At 38.5% G+C, this 19,615-nt stretch overlaps 1 protein-coding gene across 1 annotated transcript in view; it reads left to right on the top strand.

Moving 5' to 3' along the window:
• The first annotated feature begins 3,297 nt into the window (after positions 1 to 3,297).
• LOC143037438 (uncharacterized) overlaps positions 3,298 to 19,615 on the top strand; it is a 152,861-nt gene continuing 136,543 nt past the window's right edge. Inside the window, exons 1-3 of the mRNA XM_076205659.1 lie at positions 3,298 to 3,636; positions 13,948 to 14,045; positions 16,636 to 16,726. Of these exons, the coding sequence (XP_076061774.1) occupies positions 3,532 to 3,636; positions 13,948 to 14,045; positions 16,636 to 16,726 (294 nt within the window). The 5' untranslated portion in view covers positions 3,298 to 3,531. The remainder of the gene's footprint in view (positions 3,637 to 13,947; positions 14,046 to 16,635; positions 16,727 to 19,615) is intronic.

The raw sequence follows: 19,615 nt of genomic DNA, 5'->3' as shown, positions 1-19,615 counted from the left end.
TAATGAATGGAATAAACTTCCTGCACAGGTAGTGCAATGTAGTTCAGTTCGAAGCTTTAAGAATCATTTAGATAAATACTTAAGTAAGATGCTGTAATGATTATAGTTTATCTTATATTATTTGTTTTTGTTTTGTTATCATTTGTCTGTCTGATTTTCATTTATTATTAGTTATATGTCAATTTATTATTATTTACTATTTACCTGTTTGTTTATTATTTAACTATACCTATGTATTTATTTATGTATTTTATTTGTTATGTACATTATTATAGTTTTTATTTATTATTTTATTATTAATATGATTTTTTTCGCATCCGACCTAGATATGGATCAAAAGGTCTCCTGTCGGCATGCTCCGCCTTTGTAATCCTTTGTAAATTATATAGACCATGGACTAAAATCTACTGTTTCCAAATTTGCTGATGATACAAAACTGTGCGGAGTGGCAAATGATCACTCAAACCAATTAGATATTCAAGAAGATTTAGATAGATTACAGCAATGGTCTGAAAAGTGGCTAATGAAATTTAACACAAGTAAATGCAAGGTAATGCACATAGGTAAAAATAACAGTAAGTACGATTACAAGTTATTTGGAAATTCGTTAACAAAAGTGGATAGTGAAAAAGATCTCAGCGTAATTATCAGCAACGACCTCAAATCATCCAAGCAGTGTATTTCAGCCTCTGAGAAAGCAAATAAGATTCTGGGACTGATTGCGCGATCTTTTGATTTCAAAAGTCCATCACTCATTAACAAGCTATATAAATCGTTAGTTCGTTGACATTTGGAATATGCTGTTTCCGTATGGTCACCGAATCTCATTAAAGACATTGATAGACTGGAAAAAGTACAACGGCGAGCCACAAAACTGATTCCAAATATCAAAAATAAATCATACGAAAATCGACTAAAACACATGAATCTGTTTTCCCTAAAAAAGCGTAGACTCAGAGGTTACTTGATACAGGTCTTTAAGATTTTAAAGGGAATTGACAACATCAAAAGTGACCAAATTTTCACATTGAATGAGAATCAGACAAGAAACAATGGTCTCAAACTGTCCGGAAATAGATTCAATTTGGAAGTAGGTAGAAACAACTTTCCCAACCGTGTAGTTAATGAATGGAATAAACTTCCTGCACAGGTAGTGCAATGTAGTTCAGTTCGAAGCTTTAAGAATCATTTAGATAAATACCTAAGTAAGATGCTGTAATGATTATAATTTATCTTATATTATTTGTTTTTGTTTTGTTATCATTTGTCTGTCTGATTTTCATTTATTATTAGTTATATGTCAATATATTATTATTTACTATTTACCTGTTTGTTTATTATTTAACTATACCTATGTACTTATTTATGTATTTTATTTGTTATTTACATTATTATTATTTTTACTTATTGTTTTATTATTAATATGATTTTTTTTTCGCATCCGACCTAGATATGGATCAAAAGGTCTCCTGTCGGCATGCTCCGCCTTTGTAATCCTTTGTAAAGGTGGGACTTCGTCAGAGATGTGTTTTGTCGCCTTGGCTGTTCAATCTTTACATGGATGGGGTGGTGCGAGAAGTGAATGCAAGGGTAGTGGGTCAGGGGTTGGAGATGGTTAAAGAAAAGGGAGAAAAGTGGGAGGTGAGCCAGTTGTTGTTTGCTGACGACATTGCGCTTGTAGCAGGATCAGAGGAGGGATTGAGGAAGTTAGTGACAGAGTTTGAGGAGGTGTGTGAAAGAAGGAAGCTGAAGATAAATGTGGGCAAAAGTAAGGTGATGAGATGTACAGGGGGAGAGAGTGACAGCAGGCTGGAAGTGAGCATTAAGGGTGAGAGACTGGAGGAAGTGGATAGTTTTAGATACTTGGGTGCAAATGTGGCAGGAAAGGGAGGAGAAGCGAGTAAATGCCATGGTGGATTAAAAAGTGTAATGATAAATAGACATCTGGGAATGGATGCTATGAGGATGTTATATCAAGGAGTGATTGTGCCAACAGCATTGTACGGGGCAAAAACATGGAACGTGAGAGAGGAAGAGAGAAGGAGTTTGAATGTGTTTGAAGGCATTATGATGGGGGTTACTAGACTAGATACAGTGAGAAATGAGGAGGTGAGGAGTCGAACAGGGGTGGAAAGGGAACTGGGAGATAGGGTTGATGAAAGAGTATTAGGGTGGTTTGGACACATGGAAAGAATTGTGTAGAAAGATTAGTAAAAGAGGTGTGGAAGGAGTGAACATGAAGGAACGTCCTAGGATGAGATGGATAGATGTGGTAAAAGGGGCATTACAAAAGGGAGGAATGTCTGTAGAGGAAGGACGGGAGAAGACAGAAGATGGGGTGAATGGAGAGGGGTTGTGTATAGATGATGCTATGATGCATGAGGGGGAGTGGGTGGGGATGGGTGGTGAGGAAATATGTATGAGAAAAAAAAAATTACGCAGCCCGAAGGGATTTCTCCCCGTCTTCTCCTTTACTGCATGGGGGGACGGAGAGGGGGGTCGCCGAATTTATGAAGCGGCCTTGCTGTGGATGTGCTGTGTCTTGCGACACTGCTTCTGACCCAGGGCAGTGAACAGATGCAGGGATGACCCGTCATCCAGGAGGTGCCAAGATAAGAGGGAGGGAGAAGGGTGGAGGGGAGTGGGATATGTAAGAAATGGAATGGGTGGGAGTGGTTTCTATGGCTTTTTCTTTTTTGGCTATCCCCGTGTAGGGGGATTAAGCCTTTGGTATGTGTATGTATGTGTGTATTTTTAGTAAGTCATTCCTATCAAGGATTTCCATTCCTTTCATGATTCTAAATATAGTCAATAGATCACCTCCTTATCTTCTCTGCTCCAATGTTGGTAGTTCCAATTTCGATAATCTTTGTTCATATGTTTGGAAAGAGCAGGTGCCAACTTTGTCGTTGCTCTCTGTATTTCTAGTTTCCTTATATTCTTTTTAGTACTAGATGACCATATTGTCCCTGCGTATTCCATTTTTGGACTAATCAATGTAACTAATATTTCTTTTTTAATTTCTTCATCCAAATAATCAAATGCCACTTTCATTGTGTGTGTGTGTGTCTAAATTACCATTTTTCTCGGAGTAAAGTGTATAAAGTACACATATATATGTGTTTAAACATAATTATTTGTCTATATGTTTTTACCTGTCCACATGCACCTCCAAATTGCAACATGACATTGTGAAAACAGATAAATCGGGCTCAATTACCTTGGCAATGTAACTGCCACCGTGATCGCTCTCATGGGTCAGTAAAAGCTTCCTTTAAAGGTCTTATTGACGTCACGGGTTTGTTGTAACGGTATCAGCAGAAAGAAGAAATTTCTCTAGATACTAGTACCATGTTCCCTCATTAGTACTAATAATTTGGACGGCGGCGCCTCATATAATAAAATTAAGAGATATTTACGTGAAGTGAGTCTCGATAGAAATTATGGCTCTGGGGACGCTGTACGAGTTTGTTATAGACGGCATATCGTCTCCCATTGTTTGTAAACATTAGGCCAGGCAGGCAGCACGCTATGGAGGATGAGGAAGGAGGGTTACCGGCCGAACCTTTCAGAAGAAAGGCGGCCCATAATGCATCCATCATCATCAGTAAAAAGGGCAACAGCTGCATAAGGAGAGTACGTAATATTCAACAGGAAATTTTATGTAAATTATTATTGTGAATGGTCGGGACTGACACCCAATACGATGAGCTAAAGTAGGCAGTCGCTTTTTGAAGCTGTTATTTATTGCTTGTGTTGTAGTTCACGCAGGATATGCTAGCAACCTCAAGGATATATTAAATTTATTAAAATGTGTGAGTTGTGTGTGAGGGGCAAGAAGGTGACAGCCATGATGCTTTTCACAGATGGTGGGAGTGGAATGACAATGGCATTTTGGCGTTCGTTGCGATCGAACAAATTCTCATTAATTTAGATCATTATTTTAATTCATCTACACTCACTTAATCTCCAGATTTGGGTTTGTCTTGGGAAATTGCACACAGTACAAAGATTATACCTTCTACTATAGGGTGGACTAATTGGCAGCCATTTAGAGATGTTGATTTAACATTGTTACCAGGATTATATTATTTAGAACTACTAGTTATACATAGTTGAATTTGATTTTATTTCATATGAATAATATTATATATACATCCCAATTCATATTCTATGTTATTAATAAATTCAGTTATTTTCATAGTTCTTTTGAAACTGCAGTGTTAGAAAATGAGTGATGCTATTATATATGGGTCTTTCTTTAGGGTATAAGTAGTATATTAGCAAAAAAATACATTAAGCCAAAATCAGTGAGACTTCTTGTTATTGATTTTTTACAGCTTGTTAGGCCTACTTTTGTTTTCATAGATTTTGCTTTTTTTTTTCTTAGTCATAATTAGGAATTGCAATTCTGACGCCTAGGTGCTAGCATGAATGTCTTGCATGTTTAAGTTTGACCCCTTTATTATTGAAGGGGTGTTACATAATTTAATCAAATTGTGCTATTAGTTACAATAAGATAACTTAGAATAAGATAAGTATTGAAGTGATTAAGGTAGATTCAGCCCTTCACATATCTGAGTAAATTTTTCTGATATTAGCTCAAACAAGGATAATATTTAGTGTAGTTGCTCCTGAGTACAGAAGACATTCATTATAGTACAAAACCTCACTTTGCTGAGTAAAATACTTGACTAAGATACTTTACAGTCCAGTCATATGTGGATAAAAATTATTTTAGGTGAGGAAATCTAAAATATTTTGTTTTAGTTCAGTGGAAAAAGTAGTTGATGTAACTTTGAAGTTTCAAAGAGTTCCTGTATTTTGGACATCAGTTTGCTTGGGTATTTGAGATAGATACTGAAATTGTGGTTAAGATATAAGATTTATATCACATTTCCTTTATGTTCATACATATATATACCATAATATACCAAAGGCTTTTTCCCCCTACATGGAGGGGTAGCCAAAAAGAAAAAGGCATAGAAACCACTCCCACCCACTCCATATACATATAATATAGAACACATCCTCTGCTGACCTGTATGCACACAGTACTATCTATATACCACAAGGCTTCTTCCCCCTTACAAGGTAGCTACCCAAGGCATGCACCCACCTCCATCTATCCTGTTCCTACCTGTCAATCATTCCCACACAATACAGATTTTTTTTTTTTTTTGAAGAGCAGCAAAAGAAAGAAAAAGGATAAAAAAAAACAAGACATCTGCATGTTAGTCACTATAGAAATAAAAGAGTGGAAAACACACCAATTAAAAGTAACATATATTGCTAGTGTAGGGAAATATCTTGAAATGTTCTTTTGAAGAATCCAAATTAAATAACAACGTGCCATCAGGAAGAGATCCCTGTGATAGACCAGTGGCTATGGCCAGTTAACTAGGAACTGCAAGTTTGATAAGTGGACCATGAAGAGGCTATATATATGATTTGAATACTTGAGACTCCTCTAGAGATTAACTTAACAAAGAATAACTTCCTAGACAGACTGGCATGCCTATATTCAGGCCACCACCCTGCATTGAAATAGTACCAGCATAACAAACACTAAATGCTTAGCAGACAGTTTGTCTGCTAAGATGGAGGTGATTTGTGTTTTGACATCTCAAAAACATCCCTAACCTTGTTAAATTTTGAGATCCTAGTGAATGTTATTTATATTTCCTCCTGCAGGTGGAAGAAAAATTTAGGGGAACAGAGTAATATTAACTTCTTATTTCCAAAGATGCTCCACAGAAATGAATGAAATAGCTTGGCAGTAACCAGAATGAAATATGAAATACCATATAGTGTGGAAGGAGTTCATTGAGGTAGGTGGTAACCTCCTCACAACCAGGGAAGTGCTGTTGAGGTGAAAAAGTATGGCCTGGCAGAAGCCAAAGTAAAAGGAAGAGTGCAACCTACAGTGGAAGGCATTAAGTTATAGATACACAAAAGACCTCTTCCCCCTTATGAGGGAGGTAGCTAGCCAACCTACCCTGACTCACCCCACTCCCATCCATCACCCATTTGTTTCCCTGTTATCTTAGTTCATTGTGGATGAAGGGTCATCTCTGTTTCTTACCCATTGCCCAGGTGAAAAGCAATGCAGCAAGCCACAGCAGAGCCTCATTTCTTCATTTACATGACAACCATTCTTCCTCACCCCTTCATGGTAAAATGAAAAAAAAAAACAAGGAGAAACCTCTTTGGGCTGCATCAATTCATAGTCTATTCACAACCATTCTCCACTCACACCTATCTTTTGCCTTCTCTCTTCCCTGTTCATCAGACATTCCCCTTTTACTGAAGGCCCCATTCACCTCATCTATCCATCTCATTCTTGGTCTTTCCCTCAGCTTCATTCCATCCACCTCTTCATTCCACACTCTTTTTCCTAATCTTTCCTTATTCATTCTTTCCATGTACCCAAACCATCCCACTATTCATCCATCAGCCCAGTCTGCCAGTTCATTTTCCACCCCCATTCTCTTCATCACCTCATTTCTCACTATTCATAGCATATTTGTGAAACACTTCATCACAAACACATTTAAATTTCTCCTTTTTGCCTACCATAGACTTGAAGTCTCTACCCCGTACAGTGTTTTGGGCTCAATCACCTCTTCATATAAACTGCATCCATCCCCAGATACCTATTTCTCATGTTTTTTTTTTCACTCCCCCAAGACAATTACCTGCTTCCTTCATTTACCTCCACCCCCCCACTCCTCTATTCAGTGCTATGCACTTCCTCTAACCTCTCTCCTTTGTGATTACCTCCAACTTTCAGCTACCCTCATCCCTTATATATCTCATTATCATGCTTTTACCTACATTTACTTTTAACTTCCTACTATTGTATACTTTCCTAAACTTAGTCACTAACAGCCTTAGACCCTCCTCTGACCCATATGAGCACTGACTGAACAACAGAAACTGGTAACCATTTACAAACCATTCATAAGAACCACCCATAATTACACCTCCATAGCATGGTTTCCAACAGTCATCAAGACAAATACATATATAAAGAGCTGGTGCAACAAAAGATGTAGTGAAGCTAAGGAAAAAAGAGACCAAGTTTGGAAAAAGTGGAAAAGAGATAAGAAACAAAGCAAATGGCAAATGTACATCAAACTAAGAAACTAATATGTAAAAATACGCAGAGATGAAAAGAGGAATTATGAAAAAAAGATAATAGACAAATGTAAGGAAGAACCCAAACTATTTTACAAATATGTAAATGGAAAACTGAAAAACAAACAAGAAATAGAAAAACTATACCAAGATAAAAAGGAATATACAGAAGAACTGGAAATGGCTGAAATTATGAACAACCACTTCAGATCAGTATTCACAATAGAAAACTCGCCTAACAGTGTAGATTGAGAGAGAGAGTTATCCCCAGCAATGAAAGAAATAAACGTAACACAAAAAGAAATCAGTGATCAAATTAAAACCCTTGATGTCAGAAAATCACATGGCCCAGATGGGATTGCAAACTGGATACTGAAGGAATGTATGGAAGAATTAACTGACAAAATATATAATATAATTAAATCCTCACTTAAAGAAGGAAAAGTACCATTGGACTGGAAAAAGGCAAACATTGTACCAATTTATAAGGGAGGTGATAAAGAAGATCCATCTAACTACAGACCGGTCTCACTAACAAGCACAATAGCAAAAATTTGTGAAAGAGTTGTCAAAAACAGATGGGTTAAATACCTGGAAGAAAAATCTATACTGAACCCAAATCAATTTGGATTCAGACAAGGGAGATCATGTACAACAAATCTGATTTGCTTTTACTCAAGATTAGTAGACATAATACAAGAAGGAGATGGATGGGCAGACTGTGCTTTTCTGGACCTGCAAAAGGCATTCAATAAGGTACCTCATAAGAAATTAATAAATAAGATAGAATCAAAGGGTGGAGTCAGAGGAAAATTATTGGAATGGATGGAAGACTTCCTGATTGGGAGGAAAATGAGAGTTGTAATTAGAGAAAAATTCTCCAACTGGGAAGAAGTAAATAGCGGTGTCCTGCAAGGATCGGTACTGGCCCCGATCATGTTCGCCGTATACATTAATGACATGAATGAAGGCGTGGAGTGCTATATGAATTTTTTTGCAGATGATGCAAAATTACTTAAAAAGGTAAAAACGGAAGAGGACTGCAACTCATTGCAACAAGATCTGGAACAATATGGAATTGGACACAAAAGTGGGAAGTGAAATTTAATATAAAGAAATGCAGTATAATGGAATTTGGAAAGAGTAAAAACAGAATATCAAAAGAATACAGAATTGGAGAAGAAAAAACAAAAAAAGCAAACTCTGAAAAAGATCTTGGAGTGATGATTGGAAAGGACATGAAACCTGATAAGCATATAAATAAAATATTTGGAGAAACCTACAACTTATTGAGGTCAATCAAAGTGGTATTCACTTATATGGATGAAGAAATGATAAAAGAAAATACTAACTACACTAATAAGACCAAAACTTGAGTACGCAGCATCACTTTGGACACCCAGCACCAAAAAGAATATTAAGAAACTAGAAAGATTACAAAGAGCGACAACCAAACTAGCACCGACTCTCGCCGAACTAATATATGAGCAAAGACTATCCAAACTGAACCTACCAACTGGAACAAAGAAGAGAAAGAGGAGATTTGCTGACTATCTACAGAATAATGGAAGTTTTAGACAGGAACGACCTGTTAGTGTGGGACAACGGTAAAATGAGAGGACAGGGAAAAAAACTGAAAAAAGATAGCTATAGAAAAAACTTGAAAAGGAACAGTTTCCCACACAGAGCGATTAATACATGGAACAAATTAGACAACAAAACAGTATGTGCAAACACTATACAAGATTTTAAGATAAAACTTGATGCAGAGAGATACAAAGATGGGTCACCACGAGCATAGCTCCCCTCCCGTATATTACAACTAGGTAAATCAATTTGCAAAGACTACAGAATGGAGCACTGAGAAGAATAACAGGATACACCAAAACCACCCTTATTGGACACATACAGAAATTAAAATCCTCCCAGTAGAACACCACATGAAAATGACAGGAATACAATTCTACACCAGAACTCTAAACACCACACACCTTTCTCACAACATTCCACAAACATCACCACCAAAATGCAATAAAAAATCTACACCAGCAAGATACTGCTCAAGCATCAATAACAATCTACCACTTATACCACACAAAACATCCATGCAAATACATGTACACATCCAGATAACCAAACAAGCTCAACAAGACAGACCACTACACTCAATACACAACAATCCCTAGTCATAAGCTCCACAGAAGAAACCCTTCTTCACCTAATAAGAACCACACTAGCATACCTGCATTCAGGACACCATCCAGAATTAAAACAGCACCAACACAGAATAGGCCCGGTCACAGATTCAAACTATCCTAGATGCAATCACCACACAGTGACAGAACACCTCATATTGCAATGCCCCACACTAAGAATCACTAGACAACAGCACAATATATCTTCCCTGAGTGACTTATGCTGCTTGGGGGCTGTTGCCAGTTACCTGAAGGCTGCAGGTTTTCTGCAAGAGAGACCAGGGCCACCAGATTGATTGATTGATGATATGAAAATGATAGGTACACAGTTCTGTGCAAGAGTCCTCAACCTTTCTCACCCATCTCATTGTATCATGCAAGTACAACCAACTAAATGAAAAAGTAGCATACTACTCAGATATCTACTGTACTTTCATAAAAAAATCACACTCAAGTAACAACAAGATTGACCAACAAACCCTTCCAGATATTCCCACAAGAGAAAAAAAAACACTCAAGCATAATTACATTCAAGTCACTATTTAGCATTGAAACAATACCAACACAGAATGACCCTATCTACAGAAACTACCCAAGAAACCATTAAACAGAAGACACTGAAGACCCTATCTTATGTTGCCCCACCCTAGCCATACCCAGACAGCAGCACAATATTTCTTCATTGAGTGATTTATGGGCCAAACTAATAGTTGTCACTGGATACCTGGTAACTGTAGGGTCTCCTGCAAGAGAAATCTGAGACAGTAGATTGATTGATTGAAGAGTGAAATAATGTTTTTCACATTACCAAACCCTTCCATTGGAAAATAACTAAAAAAAATTAGACCTCAACTTTGATTCTCTTATGATCTTAAACCCACACATGAAAATCTGACAATGAAAATAAAAAAAATAAACCTACTAGAATATGTTGCAAGTGTAGGCTTTGGACAACAGAAGGAAACTAATTACTGTCTTCAAACAATTCTTAAAAAATGCTCGTCTTCACTTCCACAGTGTGCTTTCCAGCAATCAGTAAAACAAACATAAATACTTTATAGATTATACACAATAAACCATTAGAATAATGACAGGTTACCCTAAAACCACCCCAATAGGACACCTGTACACAGAAACTTAAATCTTCTCCATAGAATATCATATGAAAATGATAGGTATACAGTTCTATGCTAGAGCCCTCAACACTACTCATCTATCTCATTATATCACACAAACATTACCAGCTGAATGAATTTTTTTTTTTTTATAACAACCTACTGCCAGTAACACAGTACATCCACAAAGAAGCACATTCACACTCAGATAATTAAAGTTCTTAAAGACAGACCAACAATTTCATTACTCCACCAAGACATTGATCAGCCCCATAGGGAAATCTTTCTCAAGAACCACACTGACATCCTTGCTTTTAGGACACCATCCAGCATTAAAACAGTATGAACCCAGAATAGGCATGGCTACAGAATCAAACTGCTTAGATGCAACTATTGGATAGAACACACTGAATACTACATCCTACAATGCCCCACACTAAAAATCCCAAACCAACACAATATTTCTTCCCTGAATGACTTATAGGCCCACCCAGTGGGAGCTGTGGGTCTCCTACAAGAGAGACCAGGAGCAATGGATTGTTTGATTGATACTACTGTGGAAAGGCCCCACATTAGTGGGAAACCTATAGGGAAATGCTAAGGCTAATATATATATATATATACAGTCAAACCTCGGTTATCGAACGCTTCTGTTCTCGACCAAATCGGTTTTCGACCAAAAAGTTCGAGAATTTTACGTCTCAGAACTCGACCAAATTTCGGCTCTCGAACAAACCGAAAGAAGCCGAGCGTACCCGAACGCGGCTCACTCGCGAGCCAAGAGAACTCGAACGCTAAGGACGCTTCCTCCGTAGCGCATTTGCGATCAAAGTTCATTCCGAGCAGACGTGTTCGTTCTTATTTACGTAAATCTGACTTTTTTTCATCTTAGCATCGTGTATTAGGCCCTAATCATGGGTCCAAAGAAAGCAAGTTCAAGTGGTGAAGAAAAGAGGAAAGTAGTGCGCAAAACTATTGAATTTAAAAAAGAATTAATAGCGAAATATGAATCTGGCGTTCGTGTGTCTGCGTTGGCTAAGGAGTATGGGATGGCGAAATCGACGATAAGCACCATCCTAAAAAATAAAGACCAGGTTAAAGCAAGTGATGTGGCTAAAGGATCAAGTGTTTTTAGCAAACAAAGGCCACAGGTATTGGAGGAAGTGGAGAAACTTTTGCTGATTTTTGTAAATGAGAAACAGTTAGCAGGTGATACTCTTAGTGAAGATGCAATTTGTGCCAAAGCAAGACAATTGTATGAAGATTTGATAATAAAAGATCCTAGCATTATTCCGGAAGGGTTTGATTTTAAAGCAATCAGAGGGTGGTTTGAAAAGTTTAAGAAAAGAAGTGGGATACACTTATTGATGGTAAACAGTATACAGTGCAGTTTATGGTGTAAAATAGTAAAAAAAAAAATTAGAAAAAGTTGTTTTTTAGACTTGGAACGGATTAAAATTATTTACATTGATTATAATGGGAAAAATTGTTTCGGTTTTCGAACAAATCGCTTTTCGAACAGCCTTCTCGAACGGATTATGTTCGAAAACCGAGGTTTGACTGTACATATCTTTGTATTTTGTATGCATAAGGTATTGGGTGAGCCTGGCAGGGTGCCAATATACATAGTCGTTTATGATTGAAGCCGTACTATCAGCACTCATTTTTCTGTTTGCCCTAGATTTGTACTCAGGTCATTCATGTTTGAAGCAGGGCAGTAGCCAGAACTTATGACTTTGGGGGGGGGGGGCTTCCTGCAGGTGCAGGTGGCACCAAATTGCAGGATAATGAATTAAGGACATATGTTTGCAGCCAAGAATATTCTTGAAACCCAATAGTTTGCGCTGAACTGCAAACTAACTTGCAGTTTTATTCTGACACTGTATATGGTGTGAAGTCCATCTCAAAGGCTTTTTCTCCCTTGTAAGGGGATGTAGCCAAATCAAAAAGCATGTAGACACCCCTATTCCACTCTCATTCACCACCCTTTTCTCCCTCTCATCTCAGCTCCTCATGGATAATGGGTCATCCCTATATCTTACCATCCCACCCACTGCCCAGAAGGGTCAGAAGCAATGCTGCAAAACACAGTACATCCACAGCAAGGCTGCATCACTTAATCAGTGATTCCCCCTCTCTGTTCTCTTGGGCTGCATCAAAATATTCAAGCATAACCACTCCCTACTCCCCCCTCCCCCCACCCCCTCCCCTCCTTGCATCACAGTATCATTTTTACACAGCCATTCTCTATTCACCCCTATCTCTTCTGTTCTCCCCTTCTTACTCAACAGGCATTCTTCTCTTTCTCAAAGCCCCTTTCACCCCATCCATCTCATCCTTGGTCATCTCCTCAAGTTCACTCCATCCACCTATTCCTTCCACACCTCTTTTACTAATCTTTCTTTACTAATTTTTTCCATGTGTCCAAACCATCCCAGTACTCTTTCATCAGCCCTATCTGCAATCTTCTTTTCCACCCCCACTTGTTTTTCATTCTATCCAACCTTTGACTCTGACATTTCATCTCAAACATATTTTAAACTTCTCTCCTCCTCTTTGAAATTCCAAATCTCCACACCATACAGTGCCAGTGGAATGACCACTCCATATAATCTCCTTTTTGCATCCATTCCTTGATGCCTATTTCTCATGACACATTTTACTCCCCCAAGGCATTTACTTGCTTCTCTCAATCTACAATTTACCTGTACCTCCACTCCCTTTCCTGCCACATGTGACCCCAAATATCTAGAACTATCCATTTCCTTGAGCCTCTTTCCTTTAAGACTTCCAACTTGCTGCCATCCTCTCCCCTTGCTCATCTCATCACCTTACTTTTACTCACATTTACCTTCAACTTCTATCACATACCTTCCCAAAATCTGTCACTGCCTCAATTCCCCCTCTGACCCTACCATAAGTGAAGTGTCATCAGCAAACAACAGGCTCATCTCCCACTTCTCTCCATTTTCTTTAACCATCTTCAGTCCTTTGCCCATTACCTTCATATGTACCTCCTGCACCACCCCATCTATGTATATGTCGAACATCCATGGTGACATGACACATCCCTGATGCAGCCCCACTTTTCTTTCAGACCACTCACTCTCTCCACATCCAATTCTAATGCAGGCTCTACTACTCTTGTAAAAACTCTTGACTGCCCTTAACAGCTTTCCCCCAATCCCATATATCTGCAAAACCTTCCACAGTGTCTTCCTGTCTACTCTGTCATAAGCCTTTTCCAAATTCATTAAGGCCCAAAAAACATCCTTACCGTTTGCTAAAACTTTCTCCCATATCTACATTACCACAAAAATTTGATCCATGCAACCCCTACCTTTCCTAAACCTACACTGCTCCTCACCAATACTCTCTCTGAAGTGAGAATATTAAACATGGGCCTTGTGGGACCATGTTATAAGATATTACCATCTATATTTCATTTACAATATCAAGATCATGGTAATAGTTCAACTTTCTTTTAATTGTTACAGGTATCATCAATACTTAGGAAGAAGGAAGAATGTAGATCTGAGGAAGATAAAAGGTTTTTGGAGAAAAATCCTGAGGAAGTTGAAGATTTCTTGAAAAGGTAAACACAGATTGTATATTGTGATTTAAACTTTTTGGAATTATATACTTTAAAGTTCTCATTTAAGTGCATTTTAAACCATGTACATGCTCTATTTACAAACTGTATAGAATTAGCTACATGTTATTTGTTAAATATCTTTAGGAGCCAGTCATATATTCCAGTATAAGACCTTTCAGGGCTATGTACTATGCATATTCCAATGTAATCACCCAATGGAACCATTTGTAGGTCCTCAATAGAATTCCTATCATTTTCTGGTGTTGGAAATTTCAATGGATTGCATTGCAAAAGTATGCCAACAGTATATTTTTAGCCCATAACAAGGGGAGACCTAATTTTTCCAACTTGTCACCGAATCTCATTAAAGACATTGACAGATTGGAAAAAGTACAACGGCAAGCCACAAAACCAATTCCAAATATTAAAAATAAATCATACGAAAATGGACTAAAACATATGAATCTGTTTTCCCCCAAAAAGTGTAAACTCAGAGGTGACTTGATACAGGTCTTTAAGATTTTAAAGGGAATTGACATCAAAAGTGACAAAATTTCCACACTGAATGAGAATCTGACAAGTAATAATGGTCTCAGATTGTCAGGAAATATATTTAATTTGGAAGTGGGTAGAAACAACTTTGCCAACAGTGTAGTTAACGAATGGAATAAATTTCCTGCAGAGGCAGTGCATTGTAGTTCAGTTTGAAGCTTTAAGATTAGTTTAGATAAACACCTAAGCAAAATGCTGTAATGACTGCCAATTATTTTATATTATTCATTTGTTTGTTATTATTTGTCTGTTTATTATTATTTCCTTGGTTATCATTTATTGTTATGTATCTGTCAATTTATTACTATTTACTATTTACCTGCTTGTTTATTTAACTTTACCTATTTATTTACTTATTCTATTTGTCATTATTTATATTATGATTTTTATTTATCATTTTATATATATATATATATATATATATATATACTGTATATATACATACATACATATATATATCAAAGGCTTTTTTCCCCCTTACACGGGGGGTAGCCAAAAAGAAAAAGGCATAGATACCACTCCCACCCATTCCATCCCCTACATATTCCACTCCCCTCCACTCTTCTCCCTCCCTCTCACCTTGGCACCTCCTGGATGACAGGTCATCCCTGCATTCTGTCCACTGGCCTGGGTCAGAAGCAGTGTCGCAAGACACAGCACATCCACAGCAAGGCCGCTTCATTAATTTGGCGACCCCCCTCTCCATCCCCTCATGCAGAAAAAGAGAAGACAGGGAGAAATCCCCTCGGGCTGCATCAAATTATTTCTCACACATACTTCCTCACCCCCATCCCCCACCCATTCCCCCTCATGTATCACAGCATCATCCATACACAACCATTTTCCATTCACCCCTATCTTCTGTCCTCTCCCATCCCTCCTCAACAGACATTCCTCTCTTTTGTAAATGCCCCTTTTACCCCCATCCATCCATCTCATCTTAGGACGCCCCCTCATATTCACTCCTTCCACTTCTGTCTTCCACACTTTGTTTACTAATCTTTCTTCACTCATTCTTTCCATGTGTCCAAACCATCCTAATACTCTTTCATCAACCCTATCTTCCAGTTCCCTTTCCACCCCTGTTCTCCTCCTCACCTCCTCATTTCTCTCTCTATCTAGCCTAGTAACCCCTATCAAATTTCTCAGACATTTCATTTCAAACACATTCAAACTCCTTCTTTCTTCCTCTCTTATGTTCCATGTTTCTGCCCCATACAGTGCTGTTGGCACAATCACTCCTTGATATAACATCCTCATAGCATTCATTCCCAGATGTCTATTCCTCATTGCACTTTTTAATCTACCAAGGCATTTACTCACTTTTCTCAATCTACATTCTACCTCCACCCCCACTCCTCCCTTTCCTGCCACATTTGCACCATAATATCTAAAACTATCCACTTCCTCCAGTCTTTCACCCTTAATGCTCACTTCCAGCCTGCTGTCACTCTCTCCCCCTGTACATCTCATCACCTTACTTTTGCCCACATTTATCTTCAGCTTCCTTCTTTCACACACCTTCTCAAACACTGTCACTAACTTCCTCAATCCCTCCTCTGATCCTGCTATAAGCACAGTGTCATTAGCAAACAACAACTGGCTTATTTCCCTCTTTTCTCCATTTTCTTAAACCATCTCCAACCCCTGACACACCACCCTTGCATTCACTTCTCGCACCACCCCATCCATGTATAGATTGAACAGCCAGGGTGACATAACACATCCCTGACGAAGTCCCACCTTTACCTCAAACCGCTCACTCTCTCCTAGTTATGGACCAAAAGGTCTCCTGTCAGCATGTTCCTCCTTTGTAATCCTTTGTAATTTACCAACAAGTGAAGTGGTTATGCACAAAATAAGTACATTCTCACACATTTTCCCATCACATTCCTTTCTTTTAACCATGTTGGAGAATACAAATTGCCATGTTATGATTGGGCAGTTTACCACTGAAAATATGGTTATGGTGGCAAGTAGAATAGATAAAAAGTTGATAAGTCTGTACAGAGATTTCAGTCATACTTTAATATTTCAGACGAGAAAGAAGAGTGGTGTGGCAGTCACGACAATTTGAACAAGAAGATTCTGAGGAAGAGCTGAAGGTGAAATGTAAGAAACTTGCACAGGTAAGTTGTTTCAAGGTTTATTGAGTATATTTCTTTATTTATTTTGTTTATTTTTGCCTATGGCTTAATAACCTTTCCCATGGACTAATGACTGGTGCCTACTTGTGGTGGTCCTGCAAGATGGACAATGCGGCTGCCCATTTTCAAAACCTTTGTACCCACTCACCTCCATTAGGAGAATTATGATGCTTGATCTTCAGACTGGGCCCAAGATCCCTCTATCAACTTCAGCAACATTTCTTACACCTTTTCACACATAGAGAGCTGACAACTGGAAACTTCTCTCCTTGTACTACTCTCAGGCTGTGACACAAACAGTCCCACATCAATACAACACAGACAGCAGTTCAAAGTTTCTTCCCAGAGAGATCGGGGGGGGGGGGGGCAAGGAAAATTACCAGCTACTGTGGGGCTGTGAATTTTCCTCTTAGTAAAACTTGAGACAGCAATTATTGTTATTGTTACCTTTCCCTATAAGCAAGGGTTATCTGCTAATCATTCATAATGAGTTTCTTGATCCCGAAACTATAAGTAAAGGGGAAGGCAAAACTTTTTTATGACTCTTATCCAGTTTGTCATGGTCTTCAGATTTCATCCCTTAAGATTTCAAACATTTTGTCTGCTTGTTCCTTTGCTTATATCTCTGGAATTTTATTCCTCATATTCCAATGTATGGGCACCAAATTGAACTCCATTAAATACTTTACACATTTCCCCTTTTTTTTTAAATTTTATTTTGGCTACCTCTTTTATAAGAAGGAAGAAGCCCATGGTATATAGGTAGTGTGTAGATAGATATTTTATTAATACAATTTTTTGTAAGTCATTGTATTATGTTCTGTATGGGGATTATGACTTTAAGTTTCATGCAATGAATACTTTAGAGACTTCAATTGCAATCTTACAGACCAGACTCACACATGATTCTTATTTGATTGGAAGCTAATCACCTATAGAGAATTGCTGAGTCATATCTAATTTCCATTATCCATCCTTCCTGCTGCCTTACATACATACATACATACATACATACATACATACATACATATACCAAGGGCTTTTTCCCCCTTACAAAGGAGGTAGCCAAAGTAAAAGGCATAAATCCACTCCCACCCATTGGCTCCCCACATACTCCACTCCCATTCACCAGCCCTCCCTCCCTCTTCTCTTGGCTCCTGGATGACTGGTCATCCCTGTAACTCATCCACTGCCCTAGGTCAAAAGCAATGCAGCAAGACAGCACATCCACAGCAAGGTTGCTTCATTTAATAGGTGACCCCCTCCTCTCAGTTCCCTCATGCAGAAAAAGAAAAGACTGGGAGAAATCCCTTTGGGCTGCTTAGTTAAATCTCATTAAGGGGGTACGCGACACCTGGAGGGGGGGGGGATTTGGTCAAGATATAGCATTTTTCAAAACTGTGTTCAAAATGTTTGTATACCATTTAGAAATAAATCCCGACAAATAATTTTCCAGCCACGCGCAATTTAAATGTCTTGGGGGGGGGTTAAATGGACGGAGTTAAAGGTGCAACCCACACTAGAGTGGGGCGTGCCACTTAGGACCTTCAGGCGCATCGAATAACGTTGAAACTCGATTGAATTTACGCTCGCCCAATGCTTCAACGGCCAGTATGAGGGTGCAGGGGAAGGGAGGAAGGTGGAGGGATAGCTCTTGCCAACTTAGAGCTCAGCTGGACGTCAGTTACCTACTAGCTTTGAAAGAAAAACTACGCATGTCTCATGAGCTCACCTGGCAATATATTACCTTAGCTAGTACATATTACTCATTAGTACAGTCATCATGGGTAGCAAAAAGAACATTACAATGACAAAAAAACAACAGTTAAAGATGGCAAACAGTCGAAGACGACTAGCCTAGACCTCACCACCTCTCACTTCACCACTGCCCTCACTTCCACCTCTCTCAATATATGTAGCCAGGTTCTACACCATGAAGTATTTTATTCATCTCGAATACAGCAAGAAAATTAGATATTAGTTATGAAATTGTACAGAGGGGAGATAAGAATGAACGTGAATTTATGATTGTGGAGAAGAGCAGTTTTTTGCCGTGGATAAATTCGCTTGTTGGATGCCAGTGTGGTGAGAAGATGTATGTTGAAGTGATAGGAGAATGTGGAATGGTGAAGACATTTCAGGCAGAATGAAAGTTGTGCTCTGAAAAGAGCAAATGGTGTACTTCACCAGGTGGTAGAAATGAAAGTTATGAAGTACATAACAGAGTTGTGGAGGCCGGCTTACTTTGTGGGGATGTTGCAGTACAGAAAATGTGCATGACAATGAACATGAAAATGATACATCACAAGACGTTTAGTAAACTTTGCCCTCATATTATAGAGACCAGCATAAAGAAGTATGAGGAACTCTTGGAAAAAACAAGGGAACATGTACAAGCAGCATTAGAAAAGGAAGACCCAACTTTACCGGAAGTAAAAGAAGTAAAAGTTACTATCGATGGTTCGTGGAGTAAGAGAGGATTCACTTCCAAAGGCACCCACTGCTGGTTAAAATAAACCTCTTTCCAATGATTTAGATACCCCGAAGACCCCCAGCAGTGAGGTTTCATATGAAGAAACCGACAAAGGTGCAAAAAAGCAAATTATATGATGGTGTCGTCTGTGCGTCGCCACTAGTGATCTACTTATACTTTAGTTTTTCATTATTTAACCCCTTCCCCAACCATTTCTTAGTTAAAAACATTTCATTTTCAGACAATTTTTTTTATTTTGGTTTTATATAGTACAGGTAAACGTCGACTTACGATGGCCGCGACTTACGATTGTTCGACTTTACGATGACGACGACGACGACGACGATATGATAATTTAACCCCTTCCATACGGTGCCGCACACGTATGCGTCATGAGG

This window comes from Oratosquilla oratoria, chromosome 22 (genome assembly GCF_046742065.1).
Source record: "Oratosquilla oratoria isolate Oo_2021 chromosome 22, ASM4674206v1, whole genome shotgun sequence".
In the NCBI taxonomy this organism is placed as follows: Eukaryota; Metazoa; Arthropoda; class Malacostraca; order Stomatopoda; family Squillidae; genus Oratosquilla; species Oratosquilla oratoria.
This window is presented reverse-complemented; position numbering and strand designations above follow the sequence as displayed.